The sequence below is a fragment of the Drepanopeziza brunnea genome (assembly GCF_022702325.1).
Source record: "Drepanopeziza brunnea f. sp. 'multigermtubi' strain 214-2 chromosome Unknown ctg16, whole genome shotgun sequence".
NCBI classification, from domain to species: Eukaryota; Fungi; Ascomycota; class Leotiomycetes; order Helotiales; family Drepanopezizaceae; genus Drepanopeziza; species Drepanopeziza brunnea.
In genome coordinates, this window is record NW_027094079.1 from 1,186,607 (window position 1) to 1,212,740 (window position 26,134).

Sequence of the window (26,134 nt, forward strand, 5' to 3'; positions counted from 1 at the left end):
GGACAGATTAACTTTTTCGTATTAATCAAACGAGTCTCGAAGCAAGGCAAAGTATCGAGGGAATGCCTGATTGAATCTGGAGGCAGATACCGTAAGGAGTGTAAAATCTGCATTTATTGCAAAGGAGTCTAAAGAACATGCATTTGCCATAAACATTCATTTATACAGACTTCAAAAACCTGAGTTAAATAATCTTTGAAAGTATATTTGTTTCACTTAAGACGAAGTATATCGACTATCTAGATATATTCGTACTTATAAAAGTACAAATCAATTGCAAGCGACGAGAAAACCCGAGTCCAAAGGACAGTACACCTTGAGCACGATTCCCTTGCTAAATAGTATATTCTCGTGACCCTAAACACGTGCTTAACGCGAAGCCGAGTACATTCCGAATTTTCCAAGATTGACAAGTTCCATTAATATCTTAAGCTTTAGCTACCTTAGGATACGGGATAGGTATGCGGATGGTTGATGCCGGCGCGATAAGATTGGAGATATGTAGTCGTAGTAGATTATTCCAGAAACTAAGAATATACGGAGAAGAGAATGCCAGCATATCTTCAAGGATTGGTTGATGATGGTTTTGAAGTATTGATTTGTTGCGCAGACTTTTAGACTCTCATGAGGGGACGGTGTACGTACCGGTAGTACTACGTCTCAGGCGTAAGTCCTACGTAATTTACTACTGTAGAAAGTGATTTGGATTATGTACACCCATGCCGCTCGTCTGACCGCTCCAGAGCATGGGCGCGGATACGACTCGGAGTACGAGCACTGCATCTCCGCCGTTCCGTATAACTAGCAGTACCGTAGCAGTACAGTGTGCCTAAAATTACAACTAGCAAACCCCATGGACCGAGGGCCGAGACTAACGGTGCACGCCTTTGCAAAGAATATGAGAAAAGAACCCCCTCCGACGAAATTTTTGTGCTGGGAATCGGCGTGTAGGGGTACGTCGTAGTTGTACAACTAGTAGTAGTAGGAGTAGCTGCTCACGTGGCGCGCCGTGATCATGATCGACACATCCTTGACCACCGTCTTCGACTAGCCGTAAAGGATGCTGTCGCAACTTGAAAATCTTCAGACCATGCTGCTTATTTTCCGCGCCATTATCTTATCTTAGCGGGAAGCCGGCCCTAGTTCGTTGTAAAACCAAGGTCGGCGAGCTTCATACACCTCACCTGGAACCGCCATGGGAATCGGGATGAGGCTGTGGAAGACTTCCATACCTACCGAATTCTCAACGCCGCCGTTGGAGCGCGGGCAATCGCCATTGTCAGCCATAACCTTTGCAGGGATCGGGACAATGACTCCGCACTCCCAGTTTCTCAAGGTAAGCTTTGGCTCTTTGGTCGCTCGGTCTTTCACGAGACGTCCCCTGTTGACATGTAATCAGCGAATGCTCTGGGTTTGCTAGGTGGCTCGCAGAGGCCATGCAGAAATGCATCTGGCCCTTTCGCCAGGGCTCGGCAACTCGGGGCATTCCGTCATCGGTTCCGATTATGACATATGAGAAAACCCCCAAGATGGAGTAGCTAGCCATGTCGTAATAGTCAAGATCACAGCGAGTCCGAGTTGGACGGATGGGCGGGTCACATACCACTAGACCTACAGTCAGTACCGGGTGCATTTAGGGACATCAGATCTATTTTTGACCATCACATCACTTACTGCGCTTTCCGAAAGATTGTGGCTCCCAACGTATGCCCATGCTATCTTGGGGTACTGCTTTTGATCCCTCGCTCTGGCGAAGATCATCTTGTTATGCATCAATATGCCCTTTCTCACACTCTTGCAATCGCGCATCAGCTTTCTCGGGAAAGTGTCCGAGTCGAACCACTTCTACGGAACAGAGTCAGCGGTTCTATGGTCATACAGCTTTTAGAAGAGGCTTGCGGTTGGCTTGAGATTGACGATGTTTGATGTCTGATTAGTAAAACCTACCGATTGCAAGCAAATTGTTCCTCCGCCCTGTATTTGATTAGCAATCGCAATCGGGTAATGAAGGGGTTACAGGTGACCATACCGTGACACCTCCCCTCGAGGCCTCCACAGTCTCCTTGGTAGGGAAATAGATTCGGCAATTGCTGTTCACATTACCTAACAATTTGTGCTCCGCTGCGGATCTCCCCTTGGACTTTGTTGGCTTCTCAGTACGCCATCTATATTCAGTCGCGCCATCGTCCCCTGTAGTTTCTTCGTCAGCCCATGGTTTGACTAAGCCCCACCTAACGCCAGCCGTCACGTTCAAAGGTTCTCTTCTCTTGTACTGGTATCTCTTGATAGAGCGGACGGCTGGCATTTGCCTAGATTGGACCTTCTCAAACCAGGTTTACCGTGTGAAATGGTAGCAAGGGTATCAAGGGAGGTTTACCTTGAGCCGCTAGGTATAAACACTCCATGAAGCTGTCGTTGAGACTGCCAATAGATGCTGACTGAATAAATCAGCATCGGATGTTTTTTTTTTATATATAGATCAACCGCCTCGTACCAGGAATTCAATGTTCAGGTCGACTTCGGTAGCCATTCCAAGTTTTTTGATAGCTGTCCCCAGACCACAGTACCCGGTTCGCTTCCATGTTGATCCTGAGTGTGAGCCCCCTCTTTCGAGAGGACCAGATTAGTATGCGACTCAGTAACGAGCATGCCATGACTTACATGGAATGAACAAATGCCAAGTGGGCTGTACGAGAAAAGTCGAAATTCTGTAGGCTAGTCGCCGTCTTTTGGTCAAGACCCATTTGCTCCACGAAGTAAACAAGCTCATTGGCAAAATTTGTGACTACAGTCTTCTCTCCAGGTGGTAGCCGAGGAAGGTCGATCAAAAAACATATGTTTTCCATTATGCCAGTCTCTCCCCAGTCGTATGAGGTCAGATTTGCGCTGGGTACCACTACCCGAAGATGGGTAGGGTGTGCAAGTAACTGTAATTTCGAATGCATGCAGTTTATATTACCCTCCATATTTGGAAAACAAAAGCGATAATTAGCAGGTGCTTTGGAGCTTATGTTCTGTCTCTAATTGCTATCAGCATATCGAAAAGTTGCGCACTTACCCTTCGGCATGCCGTTTCTCAGATAGAAATTCATTCCAGCGTGGAGAAAACCGGACCAGATGTATCAGGGAGCCCAAAAACAAGAACAACATCCACATTGACCAGACTTGGCTCGAGCCGAAAGAACACGGGAGATACTCTAGATTTATCCACGGCAACCGGTGAATATTACAGAAAATCAAGAGCCACGTACCTCGGCGTCTGTTTTAGCCTGAAGAACCCATATCACCTTGGTTCGTTGATTCAACTTCGACTCCACCCATTCAGGCTCAATTTGAAATGCGCTCAACACTGCGAGCTCCAGATCATTCTTTTGCAAGACTTCCTCGATCTTGATGTCATCTCCGTGGCGCGGCATCCCATTCACCCAGGTTTTCTTCACTATGCCATCTGGATATTGAACTCCTTCTATGTTCAGAGATAGAACACTGTGCAGATTGCGTGTGGGTGCGGCGGTATCAGACAATTTAGCCTTTGTATGCGGCCTCTCCTGCTCTCTAAGACGAGGTGAGGAGATGGAAGCCTGCCGTTTTCGTGGTATGCTCTGGTCTACGGAGAGAGCCGCTCCCTTTTGTTGCATCTGAACACGCTTAAGCCTTGCCTCTTCCATAGATCTTCGATCCAGTCCAGCTAGTCCTACGGAAGGGGCCACATCTTTAGCCCTCGCTGGTTCATTCGGTGTTTTCAAAACAACAGACTTGCTTGGGGTGGCTGGAGTCTGACTGGCGGTATGGTTTGAGCCTGGGTTGGCTGGGGCATCTGCAGATAACGGTTGGGATTCCCGAGTAGCTGGCTTGGCGGTCACAGGTGCGTCCAAATCGTCGTCGTCGTCGTCGTCGTCGTCATCGCTCACAAGATCGATGAGTATAGAATCTTGTGGACGAGCAAAAGGTGGTTGTTCTTGCAGCGACAGCGCAATTGCTCTTTTGAGATCTTCATCGCTCTCGGAATCAGACATTCTGGCAGCGAGTATGCGGACACGGGGTCAGGTGATTGGTCGTTTGGCTCAGCTGGGCAACGAGATGTTCCAATGCTGCTCACGCAAGACAGCGTGGAAGCAGTTTGTGTTTTCCAACAGTAATAGTTCCGCAGGCCAAGGTAACTGACAACATGTGTTTGGTTGTTATGGTGAGGTGGGTGAGTTCCCTTAGATGGAGAGGACTATGGACTCCATGTCTTAGGAGTGCAAGCTGTCGGCGTCGTTGGACTCTGCCCCACATTGCCAATACTTTAGCCGAGCCTGACCTTCCTCTGTACGAGGTCGCATAGATATTGTACATACATACATACATAAAAAATATAAAATGTACACAGATATTTACATACATAGGCAATCAACAGACAAACAAATGAAAGGAAATATGTTTTCTCACGCTGGCAACCAGATCCCAGCCCAGCAGTGATACATGGCGCGTCAGACTATGGCCGAGAGCAGAAATTCGCCTGCCAACTAGTTGTTGATGACGTTGACGATTCGATGAGATATAACTGAAGCTAGAACGCTCTTCTGTTTACGACCGCGGCGACATCGCGGGTAACAGGCTTCACGTTGCTTCCGACTCGCTGCCATCATGCCGAACAAGTCAACAAACCCCAAGAGGGTCGTCATTATTGGCGCCGGTGCAGCAGGTATGGTAAGTAACCCAGCAGTTTCCTTAAGTATATTCCATGACTTCCGAGACACTTCAAGTTTTCATACTTAGCCATCTGCTCGGTGCGGTTGGTACATAGGGCTCTTACTAACAGAGTCAGTCCTGTGCAGCCACCCTTGCATCGCACCCCGACAAATTCAAAGTCACGATCATCGAGCGGAACGAGGTCACAGGAGGCCAAGCAACCTCAATCTCACTCGATAGAGCCAAATACGGCACGGATTGGATGAACAATGGCGTCCAGGGTGGATCCCCAGTAACTCATCTTATCATCCCCCCACGGTCTCTCATTGTTGATGTCCATAGATCTTCAAGCACACCTTCAACTTCTTCAAAAAGTACGGTCACGAGCCCCAAGAAGTTAAGTTGCAAGTCGCTTTCGGAAAAGGTCCCGATGGCTTCTGGACAAACTGCTTCCCAAGCAACCTGGTCAACACGTTTTCCAAAGACATTAGGAAATTCGGCAAAGTCCTCAAGCTCATCAAATGGACGATTCCTGTCCTGGGCTTGGTCCCTATTCGAATCATGCTCCGGATGTTCTTCTTCAGCAAGGATTTTGGAGACAAAATGGTGTACCCACTCATTGCTCTGTTCTTGGGAACCGGCAATCAGACAGCGAATGTGTCTTGTGCGATCCTGGAGCGGTTGTTCGATGATCCAAATATGAAGCTATGGGACTATGATTCAGAGACGCTTCTGCCGAATCTTCCAACGATGGTCACGTTTCCGAACCTCCATATTTTTTACGAGGATGTAAGTGTCCAACGATCCACTACCGATTTTAAAGCCCGTTTGCTATGTCGATTCATATTTTTATTGACCATATGAATAGTGGAGAAAAGACCTCGAGTCAAAGGGTGTCGAAATTCGCCTTCGCACAGAAGTGACTGAGATGATTCAGCGAAACAACCAAGGAGTCATCCTTAACATTCGCCCCTGTCCCGACACCACTCCCAGTTCCTCAACAGCGCCCCCATCGACAAGTGAAACGTATGACGAAGTCGTCATGTGCGTACTCGCTGACGACGCCTTGCGCCTCCTAGGAAAGACGGCATCCCGAACAGAAAGATTTGTGCTCGGAGGCGCCAGTTTCTTCGACGACATAACCATCACTCACTCTGACTCTCAATATTTCAACAAACACTATGAGACCAAATTCGATGCAAAGCTATGTGCGAGCCCAAAAAGCAAAGCACAGGAAGACCAAATAGCGTTTGCAAAGGGCGAGAAAGAAGGCCCGGACGGCGAAGCGAAGGGCTTCAAGCCGTTCTACTTCACGAAATCGTATGAGGAGGATCCGCAGAAAATTGAGATGTCGTTTGATTGTTCGCGGTATCAACACCAGTTCAGGATGGACACCGGGGGTGAGGGGGAGGTGGACGGCGAATTCGATCATGTCTACCAGAGCATATTTCTAGATAAGACGAACCAGGAGATGTGGACGTGGAAGGAGATTGACGAGAGTAAGGTTATTGAGAAGAAGTGGTGGCACCAGCTTGGACACAAGTGGCAGCATTATGTGCGGGTCGTGCCTGGTGAGTGTTTCGCCATTCGGAGCCTGGCGTCAGGGTGCTGCTTGCTAATGCTTCTCAGGAATGATGTTTATCAATGGTAAGAAGCATACTTCGTTTGCTGGATCCTGGACTTTGGTGGTAAGATCCCCTCGGAAGTAGACCAGAGTTGAGGTAATCTTTACTAACAACTTGCAGAATATGCATGAGCTGGCATGCGTCAGTGGCATTGCAGCAGCCTACCGCCGTAAGTAAATACCTCAGAATGACGTTCCCTCTTTTGAGCCCGGCTCGGTCGATTTCGCTCCAGGATTTATCCGCTCTTGAAGCTTGCTAATGCGAAAGCGTAGTGGGAGCCAACTACGTCAAATTTGACGACTTTGCAGAAGACTTCTTCAGCAAGTATCTACTCCTGTCCCACGGCATGCGCTATTCGAAGGAGGAGAAAAGACGAAAGAAGCAGAGCTAGACTGGTCATGGTGTGTGACGTGGCAAATTTCGCCTTGCAGACGTGGTAGAAGTGACCGAGAGCCGGGTTGCAGTCGTAAGATTTAGTTCAAGTATCATAGACATAAAAAATGGCACTGTTGGGGAGTTTCGGTCAACAATGCTGGCTATGGTCCAATTCTCTGCGGTCTGAACCGTGCAATCGGCTGTCATGGTATATTTTCGTCCCTGCCCACCTCAAACGCCCTGCTATCGCTAAATTACCTCCGCCCCGTTTCTTTCCTCAGCCTAGCAGCAGCAGTAGTAGGAGGCGGCTCCGGCCACGAACCCACTGCATCCTCCATCTCCTCCAAAAAGGTAGTGCTATTATGCACAGACGTCCCCCCAAGAACGATACGAATGCCTGGCGAAGAGGCATTGATCTGGGACACAGTCTTCGCTTCTTCAAACGTGACGCCTCCGATCATGAAGAGGATAATGTCCTGCGGTTTGTCACGAGTTGATCCGCCACCCTCGATGAACGGGTACTGTTGCTCCCTCAGTCGCCCTTTGATAAGGTTCTGCAAAGTCAATTCTAATCGCGGTGAGTGTTGTGTGTACACATTCTCAACGCCTTTCAGGCCTTTGAAACGATCCCGAGCGCCCGAGAAGATGCCTGCTGATTCGAAAATATCGGAGATCCCACCTGAAGCTTGGGTTTGCTGCAGTGATGAGTGATAGGTGAGGAGTTTTGCAATGAGATCGATGCGTCGTTGGGGAACGTTACCAGCTGCGGTAAGCAAGTCAACTAGAATCGGCAAAGCATTATTGGGGTGCTTCCAATATCTTAGCGAATACAGTGCCACGAGCCGGAGCTTCGAGTCGGCCGTTACAGCGGGCGATTGGATGAGCCTCTGAACATTCTGCAGAGTGTAAGTGACAATTGGACGGTAGATGGATTGAGATCTCAAAACATGCCTTCAAATCGCTAGCGTGGTTGTCATTAGATGCTAGACTCTGTTCCACTTCACTGACCTCAAGGAGGTTTTCGGAGCCCACCTTCCTGCTCAGTTCGCCAACAAGCGTCACGTGTTTGCTCACGTTACCCGACAGCTTTCGGAATTCCGGGTAATCCTCTATGAAGCGTTTCATATCTTCGATCGACTCGATATTAGAGCTATTTTTAGTTTTCGACTGATACTGCTCAACGTAGTCTTTGATATTACCACCAAGGTCTCCGAAGTTGAGGTACATGTTTTTCTTGAAGAACGGGTCCTGGTCTTGAGAGAGAACAACCTCCTTCAACTCTGGCCTAATATCAGGAACCTCACTCAGGTCAACCCGGCCATTTTTTATGCCCAGCAGCTCATGGACCATTGCCTGGTATGTCCATTGGGTCAGTAGAGGTGTGATGGGATCATCTCGCCGGTCCAATATCAAAAGTATAGGAGGCGTGTCGACCTTTCTAAAGTCAAATAGCTGGTCCTCCTGGGTGATATGATATCGAACTTCGGTACCCAGTTTCTTCGCCAATAGGCTGTTCTTCTCATATCTTATCAGGGGTTTCTTCTTCAAAGACAGCAATACTCCAATAAGCCCCTCCGTTGTCCTTTGTAAAGCATCCGTGTTCCACATATCGGGGCTCGTGCTCCACAATCGCTGCTTAGGAAATGCCAGGTCCAGAGTAAACAGGTCCGGATTGACGACGATATAATCAGCGAATTGTTCCTGTACTAGCTTCACAACCTCGTGGTCATCTGCCTCGGCCAAACGTTCCAGAGAAGACTTCTTGACGACGTTACTGAAGTATACGTTGTATTCGCCGTACTTGGGTTCCCGCAACTCGTCGATGAGGAACTGTATGGAGTCCGCAGAAGGACGCACAAAACAGAGACAGCGCAGATGCCGCATCTTCTCTCGATTCTGGTTGTCCAGCCTATCGATTAGGTAGACCTCGTGGTTCAGCAAGGCAGACTGAGTGATGGCGGTAGACACGATGGATACAGTGTCGCTATCCAGAAGTAATATCTTCATCTTCGCAGAAGGGGTTCCAGAGGCATTGTCCCCAGCAGACACCATCTTGGAGATGTAGCCCGACACTGCCTGTACAACATCCATGGTGTCAAGGTTCGGGGTAGTATGACCATGTCTTCAGCAGAGAATCGATGCTGCTTCCCCAGGCCGGGCTGGGAACTGAGTTGGGTTGGGTTGGGTCTGTTCGTCTGCTCGGTCGCTGGGAGGCGATTGTTGCTGCGTGCTGCGCTCGCTGGGATGGTGGATGAGAGGTTTCTTGACTCAATTCGGCGGTTCGTAGTGAGGGCTTGTTTTGTTCCCGAGAGCAAGAAGCTTGGGTCAAAAACCCCTGCCCAGAAGCCCGGGCCTTCGCTTCTACTCCACCCCGGCCATGGACCGACCCGATGGGATCCAACATTCAGACCAAAGGACAACCACAACCACGAGTAGCCATCATATTGAGAACTTCGCTCACTATATCCTCCGCCATGTTGCCTTACGTGGACCTCCGTGAGCTGAACTTCCCTTCTCCCTCCCTGAAGTGCTCTCTACTACACCTGCGCCGCCGCATCTGACGTCAACAGCTTTTCAGTATATCGCTGGAATTTTGGGGGCTTCCACGGATGAATGTAAGTCGAAGGAAGGAAAAAGATCGATCAGCCCCTTCCAATCTCCAAATTTCATATCCATATACGCTGTGACCATCCAACTCACTAATTAATCAATCGATAGTGAAACTCATCACCTCCTTTCTGCTCTCTTATCCACTCGCTGCCCTTCTCAAGCGCGTTCCAGATGAGAAGCCATACCTCAAGAACTTTTTCATCATTGGGCACGTCGGATTCTCTCCTACCTAACGGACGGCTCTTAGCATTTGCTAACAGTAATGGCAGTGTCTCTTCATTCTACTTGGTTGGCCTCTTCGACCTCTGGTCCGGCGTCAGAACTTTGGCCATCAGCTCCATTGGCGCCTATTGCATCGCGCAGCATGTCCAAGGCCCCTTCATGCCATGGATTGGATTTTTGTTCCTCATGGGTCACATGTCCATCAATCAACTTGGACGCCAGTGGGCCAATGACCCCGGATCAGTAGACATTACCGGCGCCCAGATGGTCCTCGTGATGAAGCTCACGGCTTTCTGTTGGAATGTTGCAGATGGCCGGCTACCAGAGAAGGATCTGTCAGAATTCCAGAGGGAGAGAGCACTGAAAAAACTTCCTTCGCTGCTCAACTACGCTGGCTATGTGCTCTTCTTCCCATCACTGTTTGCTGGACCGGCTTTCGACTATGTCGAATACAGGCGCTGGATCGAAACCACCATGTTCGAAGTCCCAGCTGGAGTCGACCCTTCCAAGAAGGCCCCAACACGAAAGAAGAGAAAGATCCCTCGAAGTGGGACTCCAGCTGCATGGAAAGCCGCGACAGGAGTCTTTTGGATCATCATGTTCCTGCAACTCAGTGGATGGTATTATCCCAACTTGCTGACTGGCGACAAATACTTGACCTACCGATTTCCCCGCCGGGTTTTGATACTTCACATGCTTGGTTTTACAACCAGACTGAAGTACTACGGTGTCTGGGCTTTGACTGAAGGAGCTTGCATCCTCTCTGGTCTCGGCTACAAAGGGGTTGATCCAGTCACTGGGAAGGTATCATGGGATCGCCTTCGTAACGTAAATCCATGGGGCGTCGAGTCTGCTCAAAATACTCGTGCCTACCTTGGAAACTGGAATATCAACACCAATAATTGGCTACGCAACTACATCTACCTACGGGTAACACCTCGCGGGAAAAAACCTGGGTTCAGAGCCAGTATGGCCACTTTCGTCACCAGTGCATTTTGGCACGGCTTTTACCCAGGGTACTACTTGACATTCGTACTGGCGAGCTTTGTGCAAACAGTTGCAAAAAGTAGGATTTCTCTCCCTCCATTTCTTTTTTTCTTTGGCTGAAGGATTGACAATGGTCAGATTGCCGCCGCTACTTCCGCCCCTTCTTCCTCGACCCAGAGACAAGCCAACCAACCTCAAGCAAAATCTACTACGACATATTCTCCTACCTCATCACTCAACTCTCGTTCTCCTTCGTAACAGCGCCTTTCGTCCTCCTCACCCTTCCGGCGTCCTTCCTTGTCTGGGCCCGCGTTTACTTCTACGCTGTGATCGGTACCGCTCTCGCAACAGCTTTCTTTGCGTCACCTGCAAAAGCGATGTTGATTCAGAAACTTAATGCGAGAGCGGCTACGACAGGGCCTTTGAAGAGAACGATGAGTCAGGAGAGCTTTTCAAGCAAAGAACCAATCTTAGGTTTGCCATCGGAGCCCGAAAAGGATTTGGATGAGTTGGTGTCCGAGGTCAAGGCGGAGATGGAGGATAGGCGGAGGAGGCTGAGTCTTAAGAGGGCGCAGACTGTGCCAGCTTCTAAGCCGAAAAATCTTTGAGGGAGCGTGCTGCTGACAGATTTGAGGAGCTGGATCTGAACGCAGTCTGAAAAGGGCTTGTGGTTTGTTGTTTCAATATCTGAGGGGTGTCTGGGGATGGCGTTACGCAATAATGCCATATACCGGAGCATATTGGGTCACACTGAAGTTCCAGTAAGAAATTAGAGCCCGTCGTCAAAAAGGACAGTCTCACTTCATGCATTACATCACACTTCTCTCTCACGGAATGTCAAAAATTTGTAGCTGTTTCCATGTTTAGCAATTAGTAAACTCCCAAAACGGCGCAGAGTCCTGCCCCAATACTCTGGAGCTAGAAAGTCGTCAACGCCATATCGCTCTCTGACAGCGGCCAAAGGCATCTCCACCATCCCACGGCACCCACTACCAACAGCACATAATACGCAATGGTCCACACCACTCCCAGCTCTCCATTCAATTCCTTCTTCAGATCCTCGCTCCTCTTCCCCTCCCCAACTTCCACTGGCACCATCATCTCACCCCTCGTGACTCTGCCCCAAACCCTCGGAAAGCCCTGCCAATTACAGAAAGCATGCACCAGTATCACAGCCAGCAAACTCCCTGTCCGCATATACAGGAACGTCACATAGCCTCCAAACAGCGTCGTATACAGCAGCTGGAAGATAGAGCGGAAAACAGCTTGGCCGACGGGCGTGTCGGGGTGGGTGATGCGGAACTCGTAGAAGTGGTGGAAATGGGCGAGACCGAAGACGATGGGCGTGAGGAAAATGATGGTGGTGTTCGAGGTGCGGGCGAGAAGGAGGAGGGGGACGGCGGCAGAGCGAAAGAGCACTTCTTCTGTTACCGGGCCCTGGTACCGTATATTAGCCGCAGCGCTTGCTCTGCTGCTCCGGTGCGAGAACAGCAAAGAGACCTCTCTCTATCTTACCGCGACGTAATTCCTGTAGCCGATCCACGAACTGAGGGCCTCATCCAGCCCCGTCCCCCGTACCCAGCCCCGCCATCCTCCCTCCGCAATGCCGGCTTCGAATAGTGGTCCTAAGAATAGGATCGCTGTGAGGGCGAGGCTCTTCGCGGTTTCAGGTATGCCGAGGGGGGCGTAGCCCATGTGGTGAAGACTTCCTACAAAGGTGCCGCCATCGACGGAGGAGAGGAGGGTGAAGGATGCGATGGAGCAGAGGACGCAGGTGATGGTGACGAGGCGTATGCGGCCCCGAATCACGGACGGCGCATCGCGAGAGAGGTTGGGAGAGGGGCGGGTGGCGGAGGAGAGGTAGAAAGGGAGGACGTAGATGAGTGTATAGACGACCTGGACAGGTAGAGAGGCTTAGTATGATGGGTGATGGACATTGGATGTTGGATATTGACTATTGGATATTGGACGAGGGGTTTCCGTACCAACAAGGCTACCGCGGTGGTGGTGCTGATAGGAGGCAATTCTGGCTCTGGTAGTTCGTTAACTTGGCTAAGGGGGAGGAGGGGCTTGTGCTGTGTTGTGCTGTGCTGACTGACCCTTTTCGCCTGTGTAGAAGGACTTTAGACGTGAGTAGATGCCGACTGGTGCCATCTTGATGAAGTCATGTAGGTGTGATGTTCAAGTGCCCTTGATCGCAGGCTGGAGATACTTTGGTTCCTCTTTGGTTCCGCTTAAGAGGAATGCGGGTACGAGGGGAAAGAGAAAGGAAAAGAAAGCGAACGAGAGAATGAGAAAGAAAGGGAAACAACAAGATAAAGAGGAATGCCACTTTCCGTGTGTTGATTCACCCGAGACCCGACTGCCTTTGCATTGTATTTTTCCATTTGTTGTGGTGTACGTTCGAATGTCCTCCCCGGACTACATTTGCTTTACTTAGGTAGGTACCTTTTTGCCTTGACTAACTCAAGGCAAGGAAGGTGTCAGTCATCCTCTTTCTTTGAGGTAATCGGAACATAACTGTTGTAGGTAGAGAAGTATCTCTTGCCTTCTTGCCGCACTTTAGCTACCTTCGTATTCTTTACTCATCCACAACGACAACTTCTTTTTAATTTTCGAGCTTTTTTTTTCTCGCAGTAATAGAAACTTCCTCCGCACGGACTCTCCTAGGCTCTATTCGTCTTAGTCGTAATACTTACCTGTAGTCTATTCTTGTTTTAACTGATTCTGTCCATCGTTCTCCCCAGAAGTTGAAATTGGGTTTCGAATCGCATTGATCTCGATATACTGTTCTCATTTTACTAGCTGTTGGAGAGGCACGTCCGCCCAGGTGGCACGCCAGCGTAGTGCAAGCATCTATCCTGTCGGGGTGTTTATTTATTTGTTAAGCTGTATTCCATCATCAAGATTGCGATGCTACATCACTTGGTTTTTATGTTTTTGTCCAGTTAGAAGGAAAGCTCGATCTAGTCCTATCCAGGCAATTGGAGAAGGAAATCGGTCCGACAGCGCTTCAATAGTACGGCATCTCGCATGGTGTTGACCGTTTTTGTAGCACAGCCCTCGGCGCGTTCATGTCGCGTTCATGCTGGACTGTGCTGTATCGTGCATCTGGCACGGAGGGGAATGGGATAGATGACAGATACGGAAAAAGGCGGATGCTCCATGAGCTAAAGGTCTCCCTTATTTCGCATGCAAGAGTCGGAGTGACTTGGAGCAAAAGAGAAAGATATGATACGAAGTATGATTACTACCCATATGACCTATATAACCTATATGATCTGCTATTATCTATTGAATAGGTTGGCCAGATATGAATTGCGCAAGGGAATGCAAGTTTGATGCTGGCTGTAGCAGAGCTGCTATTGCAATCGCAATAATAATAACTTATTATTATATACTTAGTCGTAGCCTTTTAGTTGTTGTTCATTGCCATTAGTATCCCCGGTATGCCCCCTCAAATCCGTGTCTCTGCGTTAGAGATCCTGAAGTCTTCTCTATTCTTCTCTAATCTATTCTTCTCTGCTCTTATTCTCCTCTACTGTATCCGACTCTTCTCTCTCCTACTCTACCCTAGAATACTCTACCGGTACTCTACTCTTCTCTCCGTCCTTTCTACACCGACTTTGTACCCCTACCGACGCTACGCAGGAACACATCCAGACATCTGCACCAACGTGGAGCCCGGCTGGTGGGTGCACAAACTATCTTCCATCCAGCCAATCCAGACGCAAAAGCCGGCTCTGCTCGACGCGGCTCACGCTGAATAGTCAGTCGATAGCGGATGGCGGATTGGGATGCCAGCAGGGCAGAGGCAAGACAGACCAGGGCGGCGATGCAACATCAGCAAGCAACGGGACGGGACGCAACGCAACGCAGCGCCATTGAAAATAGCATCCATTTTCTCCAATTTCCCTCCACGTTTTCTTTCTATTTCTGCTCTCACTCACCCTCACCCTCACCCTCACCCTCACCCTCTCCGCCTCCCTCTGCCTCTCCCGGCTCCTCTCCTTCACTAATTCCTCCTTACGGGCTGCCTCCATCCTTCTGATTCACTCGTTTCTGGCCTGTCTTTCTTTTGTTTTGCGTTGCGCGTTGCGCGTTGCGTTGCCTTTGCATTGCCGCTGCTTTCTCTGTACCCATTCATTACGCGCGCTTCAACGGCCTACATGACCATGACCGTCTCAGTCCATCCATGATAACGACCTCCTAATCCCGACCATTATCTATATTAGTCCGACTCCCTCACGATACCTACGATTCTCGTCCCTTGCGCTGCGACGGACGGAAAGCTTACCTGAACCTACCAATAAATATCATCACGACTTACCCACTCACTCACCACTCACGAGGAACCGAAAGCACTGCCCCTCCCCTCTCGGTATGATAGCTCGTGGGCTTGGGGGCAGCTATACGACGTTCCCGGCGGTTTTTCATCTCATTTCATTGCAGAGCCAGAGCCCGAGCCCGAGCCCGAGCAGATAAGATACGAAGCAATTCATGTCGGGAGCGAATTCGACTAACCCTCGACGGGTCTTGCATGAGAGTAGTCCATCTCATCAGAATGCACTCGCTAAGATCCGCCTCGTTCCCTCGACACCTCCGCGACTCCTCGCTCTCGGCCCTGAGCTTGATGAGGTCTATTCACGGACACCCCTCCCAACACATCCAAGCCATCTGCTTGACCCATTCCCCGTCCCCGTCCCCGTCCCCGTCCCCGACCCCGACCCCGTCCCCGGAAAGGGGCGCGTCTATCAGCACCAGGGGCAAGAGCAAGGCTCAGCCTCATTCCCTCGTGCATTAGATGAGCAGTTTCAATTTCAATTTCAATTTCAACAACGAATCACCAGAGGTAATACAGGCCAGCCACCGAACAGCGGCGGCGGCTCTTCTCAATCATCTCAATCATCTCAATCCTTTCAATCCTCTCTCCCGTATCTCTCGTCAATCCGTCAGTCTTCTCCCAGCAGCTCGAAGCCGCTCCGGAATGTGCCAAAGAAGCGCTCCAAAAATCGTCTACAAATCCACCCAGACCAGAAGACCTTCTCCCTGGTGCCCACCCAGGATGAACCCCAGCCTGAAGAAGATGCCTCGAAATCACCGACATCCTTGTTCTTTTCTACCCGCGACATATTATCCGATTCGATCCCCTTTAATCAAGGTCATGCCAAAGATAGATCTAGATGCAATTCCACAAAATTATGCAGATCAGAGACCTCATCACCCATATGTCCTGCGACTCCAGCCTCGCCACAAAGGAAGCAACCAACACCTGCAGATCATATAATCACCTCTCCCTGGCATTATCCGCTAGTTGGAGGACTTCGTCAAGTACCTAAAACTCCTGATCTCGAGCAGAGAGCTGCTACATCATCTGTGAGCCCGCTGCCAGAGACATCGGACGGACCCCCTACCACGTCGCACCATCTCTCCACGAAATCCTCTTTCCAGTCCACAGAAACTGCCACAACTACCTCCGAGAACACCAATTACAAACTTTACGGCGACGAGTCTCCCTCGGAGTCCGAAGTCGCCCCACCCTCATCCAGTGGTTCCAACTACCAAGTGCTTGCAGAGTCCTCGCCTTCGGGCTCGGTCATCTATCGCCCACAAACTGTCAAATCCGAGAACGAAGATAACGAACCGCAGGGTGATAATTCGATAGCAGCCGATTCCTACGTCCATCCTGACCTGCCTGGTGGTTATTCACAGGAGGCTCTCGTTGTACCTCCCCTCAACCCCAAAGCCCGCAAACAACGATCAGTCGAAATCCTAAGAAAGTACAAGTCTCGGTCTCGCGAGACACTTCGTACGGCCTCTCTGACCTCGATTTCCACGGTCTTTAGTCAACAAGACGCTTTCCTGTCTATACTTGGAACAGGTTCATTCATTCAATTGCCAAATCCCATTCTCAAACACAGGCCCAAGGGAACGAGTACATGGGCGCCGCCTCAAAAGTTCAACCCACCGCGGTCACACATGCAGGAGCACCCGCACCAATGGAGCTCACAGCTGTCGACTGTGCTCTCGGTGTCGGATGGCGAGACCGATCGACATTCGAGGTCTTGGTCGAGCGAAAATGGATGGAGGAGCAGCGGATATCGAAGCACGCCAAGTCATCACAGTCGTCAGATGCGAAGTATTTCCTCTTCACAGGCACTAGGAGAGGATCAGAGTTCTCTGATTCAGAGCTCACGCAGCGGCTCTTTCGAGCCCCCCATGCCACCCATGCCAGCTTTCATGCGCAACGGGCGTCAGAATAGTACCACATCGATCCGGATGGTGGAGGAACAAGATGAATACGGAGACGGTATCACAGATATGCAAGACTTACGGACGAGATCTTCGAGGAGGCGACTATCCACGTACTTTAGTAGTTCATCCTCGGATGCCGGACGGACAAATACGATGCGCTCCACTACAAGCTCAAGATCCAATAGTCTCCTGCCTCATACTATCCCTACTTGGGCCAAATTATACTATGGAAGTGGTGAGAGGCATCAATTGGGCGCTCCAGGGACTCCCGTACAGCGAGGCCATAGCCGCTTCAATTCTCTGAGAAGCGGCTCTGGTACCACCGGCAACTCTCAGCTTTCTATATCCAGCCCGAGACGGAGATATCGAGATGGAGAGTCACAAGGCTCCCTGGACATCACTCCTGTGCCTCAACAAGACACCAACAGACGTACACACGACCCAAGTACAAGCCGACACAGGACTTGGAGTATGTCAAGCATGTGGTCGCCGCATCTTCGACTTGACAAAAGAGCTAAGCACAGAAGCGCTTGGAACCCTCCGTCGGTGAACTGGTCGGCAGAGAGTGGGAAGCTTGGCCGGAGAAACATGCAATTGTTAATGTTTATTGCGGGATTTGTGTTCCCCTTTGGTAAGCTCTCCTCTCTCCTCTCTGCGGTTTTCTCGATTGCTGATCTATTCCAGCTTGGATGATTGCAGCGTTCCTACCTCTGCCCCCCAACCCTGAGCTCCATATGCGCGAGCAGGATAATAGTACCAGTAATCTGGACGAAGCTAATGCGACACCTAATCATTACGCCCGTCAGTTTGGGCCCATGGACGAGCGTCGCTATGAAAGCGCCAAGTGGTGGCGGAACCTGAACCGATGGATGTCGGTGGTCGGGTTGCTGATCTTGGCGACAATCGTATGTACACCATCATCCCATGTCCTGTGCAGTCGGCTAATTGTTTTCGCTCGCAGGTCACTCTTGTTGTCGTTGGCATCAAGCAAGACTGGGAGATCTGATCCCACGGAATACCTGTCGTCGAGACAACCTCTCATTTACCTTGAAACATCTTGGGCTGGGGACACAGCCTCATAATTCTGTCTTATATACTCACTGTATACTCACTGTACATAACAACGGGGTCCGGCGTGGTTACCAGCATTATACCCTCGCGCGATTTATGATTTTGGTCGATAGCTGTATATAGATACCGGTAGACGCAAGATGATTTGCGAGTCGCAATCTAAGTTTGAAATAGCATGACGCTCTGCCGGTCTCTCCACTATAATTAGATCTGGGGTCGATCATCACGATTCCAGATGATGATTTTGGTTTCCCAGCGACGTAGAATGCTTGTCTGTAGCGGTTTGAAACTCCTTGATGCACCCATACCAGCATGGGTCGGCGAATCTAGAACTACTGTGCTAACTTTGGTGACCACCCACACACCGCATTGCTTGGCCATGTGTCCCTGGGGCGTCACGTTGCGCATCGCAAGCCATGGATCCGGGATGTTATTATGGCTGAGGCTGAGGGGCCACCTAGATCCGGAACACTGGAGGTTCTAGTTTTTCAGAGACGGTGGTGGTTTGGTTTGATGGCTACTTCCGCCGCGGGGAGGTGTGGAGGTTTCGAGGAGGTGGAGGTGGAGGTGGAGGTGGAGGTGGTGGTGGTGGTGTAGGTGGTTGTGTTGGTGGTGGTGGTGGTGGTGGTGGTGTGGTCTTGGTGTTGGTGGCTGTGTTGGTGTTCGGTGGTTGTATTTGTGCCGTGGCCGAGAGGGTGAGTGGCCGAGTGCCCTGCCCGACTCTGGCCTTGGGCACCTTACCTGGCCTACTGGGGACGCTGGCTGCTTGCAAAGGAAGATCCAAGCACAAAATCTCTGTCGGGTTTCAGGCTCCAGGGTAAAGCAACGGCAAAGCAACGGCAAAGCAACGGCAAAGCAAGGGCATCAAGAGCCCCACGGGCACCATGGGCACCATGGGCACCTACCTCCCCTTCTCCGGGCGGTGGCGGCGTTGCACTGACAGACAACTTGGAACTCGATGCTGCCAAGCGCGCAATCAGTTGACGACAACTCTATTTCCCATCTCATTCATCCTCAACTCAACTCAACTCAACTCAACTCTACTCAACTCAACTCAACTCAGCTCAACCAACGTGTTCGCTCAACTTAACTCAGCTTAACACTGGCCCGACCCATCCATCATCTTCATCCCGACTGGCCAAGTCTGCATCACTGCCCTCTTCCTTCACCCATCATGAACTGGTCTGCGCCGCCATCGTCAACATCAATATCTCCATCTCCATCACCATTAACATCAGCTCCGTTATCCGCACCCCCATCGGCGTCGGCCTCGGCCTCGGCTTCACCAGCACCAACATCACCACCAGCACCAGCACCACCATCATCATCATCCAGGAGACCGAGCGAGGCCCGCAGTATGAACGGATCCGGAAACGGAACCGGATCGCGAGCTTCCAGACGGCCTCATACGAAGTCGCGAAACGGATGTGGGCAATGCAAGAAGCGCAAAGTGAAGGTAAGGTAGTCCGTCAGTCCGTCAGTCCGTCAGTCCGTTAGTCGTCAGTCGTCAGTCGTCAGTCCATCAGTTGCTCGTATCCCGCTTCCAGTCAGTCGTGTCCCGCATCTTTTGACTTCAGGTCCAGTCCATACATACATCCCGGGCTGCCATGCCGTACTTATTTATTCCTACCCTGTACTTGTTTATCTGTTTATCATATCCTGTTCCTATTGCTTCATCTTCCATTCCTGTCGATTCATATCCCGTATTTACTCGAATTAATCTTGACACCGACACCTGCTGACCGGCTCCAGTGCGACGAGCGCGCCCCTCGCTGCTCCAACTGCACCAAATGGCGAGATCTGTGTGACTACGAGCTGTTTGGCCTCCCGACATGCAATCCGGCGGGCAAGAGGAAACAGTCGAAGTGCGTGCCGCTTTACTCCCCTGAACTCCATCTCCTCCCTCTCGCGCTCTACTCTCTCTCCCCCTTCTCTTGTACCTGGCTCACATGACCTCCACAGAGATGCGCAGTCCGGCGCAGGGATGACAATCTCCAGGTCCTACCCACAGCCCCCGGCGCCGTCGCCATCCCAGATCAACCTGGAGCATCTGGAGTTGATGCACCACTATTCCACGAGTACTGCGCGCACCTTTCACGATTTTGGCGACGGCGGCCATCGATGGGAGATCATCGTGCCGGGGCAAGCCCAGTCCTATGAGTTCCTGATGCATGCACTGCTCGGCGTTTCTGCTCTCCATATTGTGCACCTCAAGGGCAACGACCCTTCGGCTTCTCTGTATCTATCACGCGCCCGTGCCCATCACTCCGAGGCGTTGACGCTCTTCCGGTCCACGGTATCGGACATCACCCAGATAAATGGCATAGCAGCTGCCGCCTTCTCCTGCCTATTTCTCATCTTTTCCTGTGGCACCGCCCAGCTGGCGGACGCGGCGGGCAACCAAGAACCGGTCCAGGACCCGATCGACACGCTCTTCACCATCGTTGGATTTTTCCGAAGCTATTGGAAACTCTTCGACACTTCACAGCAGCTGGTAGAAGCGCGGTCACCGGTGGCTCGCAATTCTCCCAGTCCCGGCGTCGACCCGCAACTTGTCCCAAATCCAGCTGCGGCAGCGGCGCTGGAGGAGCTACAGCAACTCAATGCTTCGTCGACAGATAGCGACGCTATGAAAACCATATACCATGACGCCATTGCTCAGATGCAACGATCTTTAGACAGCGGCCCAGCTCTGCCCAGGTTTTTGTGGCCTCTCACCATTTCGGACGATTACCTCGCCCTGATTGAGCAGAGACAGCCGATGGCGTTAGTCATCCTGGCGCATGGATGCACTCTTACCAAGGAACTACCCCGTCGTTGGTTTGTGCACGGCTGGATCCTGAACATTATCCTTACCATCTCCGAGCGGGTCGGTAGCAATTGGAGAGCAAGGATGCAGTGGCCACTCGAGCAATGTGGTCTTCCTCTTGAAATAGAGCATCAGCCCGGTGACGGTGGAAGTCTGCACGAGCTCGGTGATGTACAACAGAGTAGCAGTACACAGGACCTTGTTAAGTTGTGAACTCATGGATATTTTACACTTTAGCGGGTTATCTTCAAACGCTGGGTGGACATTCTCCGCCGCACGGTTGCCTGGTATGGGATCTTTCGGTTCTTGTTATTTTTGTGTATCATGGCATTGGCTGATTGGGCATCGCAGCTTCGTCATTGAACGTGGGCGGGTCGATGTACGGAGTATAGGTTGACTTCCGAGCATTTTTGACTCCCATCTTGTATGTAGACGAATTTTCTTATTTAGTCTATCGACTAGGATCTGATATCATTGGTCCTAGCCTTTGTTCTAGCCAGCTACTACTATACCGGTATCAACAATTCCCATCAACCAACACACATCCCCCTGAAATCTCTGGTCAAGTAAGGGGGAGTATGTATGGCAATGGAGCTGCATCCCCATGCCCCCCAAAAAAAAGTGACTCTTCTCTGCTATGCGTCTTGTTTACTTACATGCTTGGGGGATCAAGGAACGAAACGCGAAAAAGGGTTCCATTTCAAACCAAAATAAATAAATAGATACATAAATACATAATTTTTTTGAATAAAAATAAAAAAAATAATGCATACCCGACGCCACACTCAGAGCCAGCCAGCCAGCCAGCCCACCCACGCACCCACATCCCCATCCCCGCTGCCCTCCCTCCCTCATACGGACGGATTGAGACCACACGGAGTAGCAGATTCTCAATCACATCGATCATCACGACAAGAGAGCCGCGTTTCCCATCGCACCTGCATCGCCTCTCACGGCGAGCAGCAGGTTGGCTGCGGCGCCTGGAGAGAGATGAATGGATAACGAATGGCGAGGAGGAGACCGGGGAGGGGGACGGGGGGGGGGGGGGGGGGGGAAAGCGTAAGTACGTAGTACTACTGTACGTACTACGTACGTAGTATGTAAGGGCAGAGTTAAAGCTAAAGGCAAAGCTAGAGCCAGAGCTAAAGTAGTGCCAAAGGCAAAGCTAAAAAGCAAAGCTAAAAGGCAAAGCTAAAAGGGGCGGAGAGAAGAGATGAAAGGAAGTGAAAAGAGATGAGATGGAGTGAGATGGAAGGAAATGAAAGGAGGTGGAATGAAATAAAAAGAAATGAAAGGACGGTATTGGTAAGGTAAGATAAGTTAATGGCGTGTTGTGTGTTGTGTCATGTTAGGAGCTGGGTGGCTATTGGATTAGGGAGTGGTGATGTTGATGTTGATGTTGAGGGGAGAAAGGGAGATGGGGAGATGGGGAGATGGGAAGATGGGAAGGGTAGGTGTGTAGTAGTATACTTGAAGTGCAAGACCTCCTCCTCCTCCTCCTCCTTTCCTGTGACGGATGGCTATCTAGCTAGCTAATATTCTTCTTCTAATGTTTCTCTTGTCCTTCTCCTTGGGCTGGCAAGCTACGTACTTACGTAGTACGTAGTAGTTAGTACTTACTTGTTGGTCCGCATTCAATAAGTATAGCGCTCCGGATCGGATCGAATCGTTATGGTTATTTCGGAATGAGTAATTGATACCTACTACGTACGTAGTATGTCATGGATGGGATATGCTAGGAAGGGATGGGTAGGAAGTTTAGTGCTGTTTCATGTATAAAAATATATATATACTCATATGTCAAGCAAGGATAGATTAGATGATCTAGAAGTAAAAGAGAGAGTAGAGATGGAATGTTCCGGTCGGAGGGGGAGGGGGGGGGGGTGGGGGTCTGGTCGCTTGCTTTATACAGAGTACATAGTAGTACGTACGAAGTACACACTCGCGAGAGCCGCGAAGCCGGAGATCCCTCGACATAGTGGACGGGGGATTCGGACAAACCTCTATCAGCGAGCAAGCAATCCAGTCCGGGGAAGTGGTCTGCCACGTTTACTACTGGGAAGAAGATTCTCGAAGATGTACGGAGCTGAGGAGGGTTCTGGATTGTCATCTTGTTTATATTCACTGTACTGTATCTTGTCAAGTACCGTCGTACGTACATAGAACAGAAGAGCTCACTGCATACCATACTATACCATACTATACCAGCGGCGCCAGCCTGGAAGGAGTTAGGCTTGTCTACTTGTGTGCTTGTGTGCTTGTGGGTAGGCAGAGTTCATATTCACACCCTCACTTAATCCGTATTTAATAGTATGTTTGCTCTCCCTGAACCCTCAGCACACTGTCCATGAGGGATCCATATTCCGTATATCACCTCAACAGGAATTTACTCCGTGGCTCCACATACATACCTCATGCCGACCGAGTTCATGTTGCTGCCATCTTACTTCGTCGACGGCCCCGTCCCCCCCTATTGTCTCGCTTGCTCCGTATCTCGCACACTAAACCGCTTCCAGCCTCGCCGAATGAGTAAGTACCAGCCTGCCCCTGTTTTCTATTTTTGGCTCCCGGTGCTACCTACTACTTATAGGTAGTACTACGTACTTACGCCTGGGACGTACAGTAGTACTACGTACACCGTCCCCTTATGAAAGTCTGAAAGTCTACGTAATAAATCCATACTTCGAAACCCTTATCAAACAATCCTTAAAGATATGCTGGCACTCTCTTCTCCGTATATTCTTTGTTTCTGGAATATTCTATCTTCAATCTTATTACGCCGGCATTCAACCATCCGCATAGGTATCTATCCCGTAATCGTCGGCTCGCTTAAGTGTCCTTATATCCTTTTAGTCTTAGTTACGTACTGCTCGTTATTTTCATACTAGCGATGGTAAGTATAATATACGAAATTGCCGAGCCATTTCGTAGTCACAACTATATATATAATAAGCTATTCCTCTTTCTATCTTCATTCTTATTATACACTACTTATCATCACAATGCTTTATAATCTTCTTATAAGCTCAATTCGTTAAAACGATCACCTTTATATACTAACTCTATTATGCGTTTCAATAACAACCTCTTCTTGCTCGCCCCCTTCCTCGGCGTCGCAACCGCCCTCCGTCGAGGCTGCAAGCTCGACACTAGCAGCGGCGCCGCCGGCACCGGCATTACCGGCTTTTACACCCTTACAGGATCCGACACCTAACTGGAGAATGTCGCGGCCGACTTTTGCACCACTGGACCAACGCTAGGAAAACTTGAACACTAGCATCCCTATTAGGGCAGAAACCTTTTATAGAGTTCCTTGCAAAGCTCGAAATCGCGATTGCGCTAGCATCCGGGCAGTAATAATACCGGTAGGTATTATGCGGTCTTCAATGGCGACGAGTTGACACCTATTGCGGAAGATTTCTGCACTAGTGTCGGTAATGTGCAGTACATGAACTCCGACCTTATCAAGAGCAACCCGATTACCCCTGGCTGGGTCTTGAAGGTTCCTTGCTCTTGGAACTAGCTAGCTATAATGAAGGCCTCATCCGCTCGCTCGTTATGCCTATTGCGGGGCTATAATAGGCATGGGATTAGCGACGGAATGTTGTTGTTGTTTGTTGTATTTATTAACGTCGGGCGGGTATCTAAAACGCAGGGCTTGGACCTTAGGGACCTCCCATGGGGTACGGCGACGTGCTAAGTAGAGGAATTATATACAAAGTTGAATACTATGCAAACCCCTTAAAAGCAATTCATAGTGCTATGGGTCGAGTTGTCTTTCGACAACTATCGAATACGTATAGCCTTACGGGCGGCCTCGATCCGTATAATACAAACATCGTTTTCCTTCGTCATAAAGCTAAAAAGGCTCGCGTTCGTAGCTCTCCAATAAAGCCGATATGTTTGCAGAACGCTTTTTCGAAAGCGTAATACCGTGTTTTCGATTAGTCGAACTATGCCTTTCTTATTTTATCTTTTGCATTTTTTTTTTTTTTTCTATCGCAAATGCTTTTGGTCTTTTCAATCGGTATGCCCGTTAAGTATAGATCGTAATCGGCGTGGGTGACGACCTTAAGCGATTACCTAAGGAACTCACGGGAGCGCGGGGGATCACATGGAGCTCATGAAGATCTCAAAGTAATAACTTAGAATCAATAAGTAGCGATTGTAGAGAGGTTAAAGGAAGCTGAAGCTTATAGTATATACACGAAGGTGGGGAGCGCCAAGGACGCATGAACCATGCATGGTTCACGGGTGAAAAGAGGGGAACGAGAGAAGTGAGAGAATATGAAAAGGAAAAGAAGGAAGTAGCTTGGCGCACGTGAGAATAGGCCTAGGAGACCTGGCGTGTGGTCACAGTTCGGAACCGCCGGTGAAGGAAAATCTCCTCGAAGAGACGTCGCATATCGATGATTTAATATCGGCTCTATGGATTCTTTATCTCTTTCTTTACCGCAAGAAAAAGAGAGAGAAAGAGCTGAAGGTTCGTAAGGGGCACTTCGTATAGATCAAGAATCGTAGCCCCCTATTGGCGACGGAAATGGGTTGTAATTTGGACTTTATTTTAAAGCTGAGATCTATTACAGTAAGCAATTGAACTGCTCCTTTTACTGTATCTTCTTCGATAACAGAGTTGAGCTCAATGTATTTCGACGGGAAGGAGGTTAGTGGATGAAAACTGGGTCTTCTCTTATTATAAGATGTTACTGTAAAGACCTAATCATTAATAATTAAAAACATACTATCGACTATTATAATCCGCCAATCAATTCTTAAAGTGACGTGTCTTTACATATATAGAATTCCGATAACTGTTATTGCTAATACTTACTTAATGATAATACTAGGTCACAAGAGGAAGCTTCTGATGAGTGTGGTTGTGGTTGATTGACTTGTATTCTCTAAGTAGAACTACCTAGGAATTGGGGCGAGGTTGTAGTATAGGAACCAGTGCCAAGGCCTGAGATCCGTGCACTGCCTTGGTGGCACGTGCACCATGCTCTCCTTCCACTTTTACCTAGCAACACACCCTTCTGCCGAGGCAAAAGCTCTCGGCAGCACCCAATTGTTTCTAAACTAATATACCATGGTACAGGCCTAAGTATTACCCCTCGACGCTAGGGTAACCAGGGGGTTTAGAGTTGAAACTAAACTTTTGAGGCACCCTCGAGGGGTAATACTTAGGCCTGTACCGTGGTAGTAGTATGTTTGTTTCACTTGGCCCTCCCCAAGTCGAAAACACTCTAAATATATCTGTACTTAAAATTATGCTATTTATGGTCAGCTAACCATAGCTAGTACCACGGTACAGGCCTAAGTATTACCCCTCGAGGGTGCCTCAAAATCTTAGTTCCCACTATAAACCCCCTGGTTACCCTATCCTCGAGGGGTAATACTTACTACGCCTGGGACGTACCACGTACTACTACGTCGCAGGCGTAAGTATTACCCCTCGAGGGTAGGGAAAACAGGGGGTTTAAAGTGGAAACTAAACTTTTAAGGCACC

General features: G+C 49.7%; 7 protein-coding genes across 7 annotated transcripts; 4 read left to right on the top strand and 3 right to left on the bottom strand.

Annotated features, from left to right (window-relative positions):
• Nucleotides 1-1,503: 1,503 nt before the first annotated feature.
• On the bottom strand, nt 1,504-4,016 carry L3040_008629 (uncharacterized protein; the record flags this gene model as incomplete). Its single annotated transcript, XM_007296049.2, has 8 exons — nt 1,504-1,605; nt 1,675-1,845; nt 1,948-1,974; nt 2,030-2,190; nt 2,378-2,438; nt 2,495-2,606; nt 2,662-3,020; nt 3,252-4,016. 8 exons carry the CDS (start codon nt 4,014-4,016, stop codon nt 1,504-1,506), a joined length of 1,758 nt encoding a protein of 585 aa, XP_007296111.2.
• Nucleotides 4,017-4,629: 613 nt separating this feature from the next.
• Nucleotides 4,630-6,690, top strand: L3040_008630 (uncharacterized protein; the record flags this gene model as incomplete). The annotated part of the gene is made up of 7 exons (XM_007296048.1): nt 4,630-4,692; nt 4,811-4,966; nt 5,017-5,463; nt 5,543-6,245; nt 6,304-6,362; nt 6,420-6,468; nt 6,572-6,690. 7 exons carry the CDS (start codon nt 4,630-4,632, stop codon nt 6,688-6,690), a joined length of 1,596 nt encoding a protein of 531 aa, XP_007296110.1.
• A 238-nt stretch (nt 6,691-6,928) lies between these two features.
• Nucleotides 6,929-8,765, bottom strand: L3040_008631 (uncharacterized protein; the record flags this gene model as incomplete). Its single annotated transcript, XM_066157133.1, has 2 exons — nt 6,929-7,570; nt 7,626-8,765. 2 exons carry the CDS (start codon nt 8,763-8,765, stop codon nt 6,929-6,931), a joined length of 1,782 nt encoding a protein of 593 aa, XP_066010396.1.
• Nucleotides 8,766-9,148: 383 nt separating this feature from the next.
• Nucleotides 9,149-11,101, top strand: L3040_008632 (uncharacterized protein; the record flags this gene model as incomplete). Its single annotated transcript, XM_066157134.1, has 5 exons — nt 9,149-9,170; nt 9,245-9,289; nt 9,393-9,492; nt 9,554-10,572; nt 10,632-11,101. The coding sequence occupies 5 exons, from the start codon at nt 9,149-9,151 to the stop codon at nt 11,099-11,101; spliced, it is 1,656 nt and encodes a 551-aa protein (XP_066010397.1).
• Nucleotides 11,102-11,411: 310 nt separating this feature from the next.
• L3040_008633 (uncharacterized protein) lies at nt 11,412-12,647 on the bottom strand (the record flags this gene model as incomplete). Its single annotated transcript, XM_007296045.1, has 4 exons — nt 11,412-11,930; nt 12,009-12,389; nt 12,479-12,525; nt 12,593-12,647. The coding sequence occupies 4 exons, from the start codon at nt 12,645-12,647 to the stop codon at nt 11,412-11,414; spliced, it is 1,002 nt and encodes a 333-aa protein (XP_007296107.1).
• A 2,346-nt stretch (nt 12,648-14,993) lies between these two features.
• L3040_008634 (uncharacterized protein) lies at nt 14,994-17,754 on the top strand (the record flags this gene model as incomplete). Its single annotated transcript, XM_066157135.1, has 3 exons — nt 14,994-17,379; nt 17,433-17,653; nt 17,710-17,754. The coding sequence occupies 3 exons, from the start codon at nt 14,994-14,996 to the stop codon at nt 17,752-17,754; spliced, it is 2,652 nt and encodes an 883-aa protein (XP_066010398.1).
• Nucleotides 17,755-19,176: 1,422 nt separating this feature from the next.
• Nucleotides 19,177-21,025, top strand: L3040_008635 (uncharacterized protein; the record flags this gene model as incomplete). The annotated part of the gene is made up of 5 exons (XM_066157136.1): nt 19,177-19,275; nt 19,572-19,684; nt 19,782-20,688; nt 20,866-20,915; nt 20,980-21,025. 5 exons carry the CDS (start codon nt 19,177-19,179, stop codon nt 21,023-21,025), a joined length of 1,215 nt encoding a protein of 404 aa, XP_066010399.1.
• Nucleotides 21,026-26,134: the final 5,109 nt, after the last annotated feature.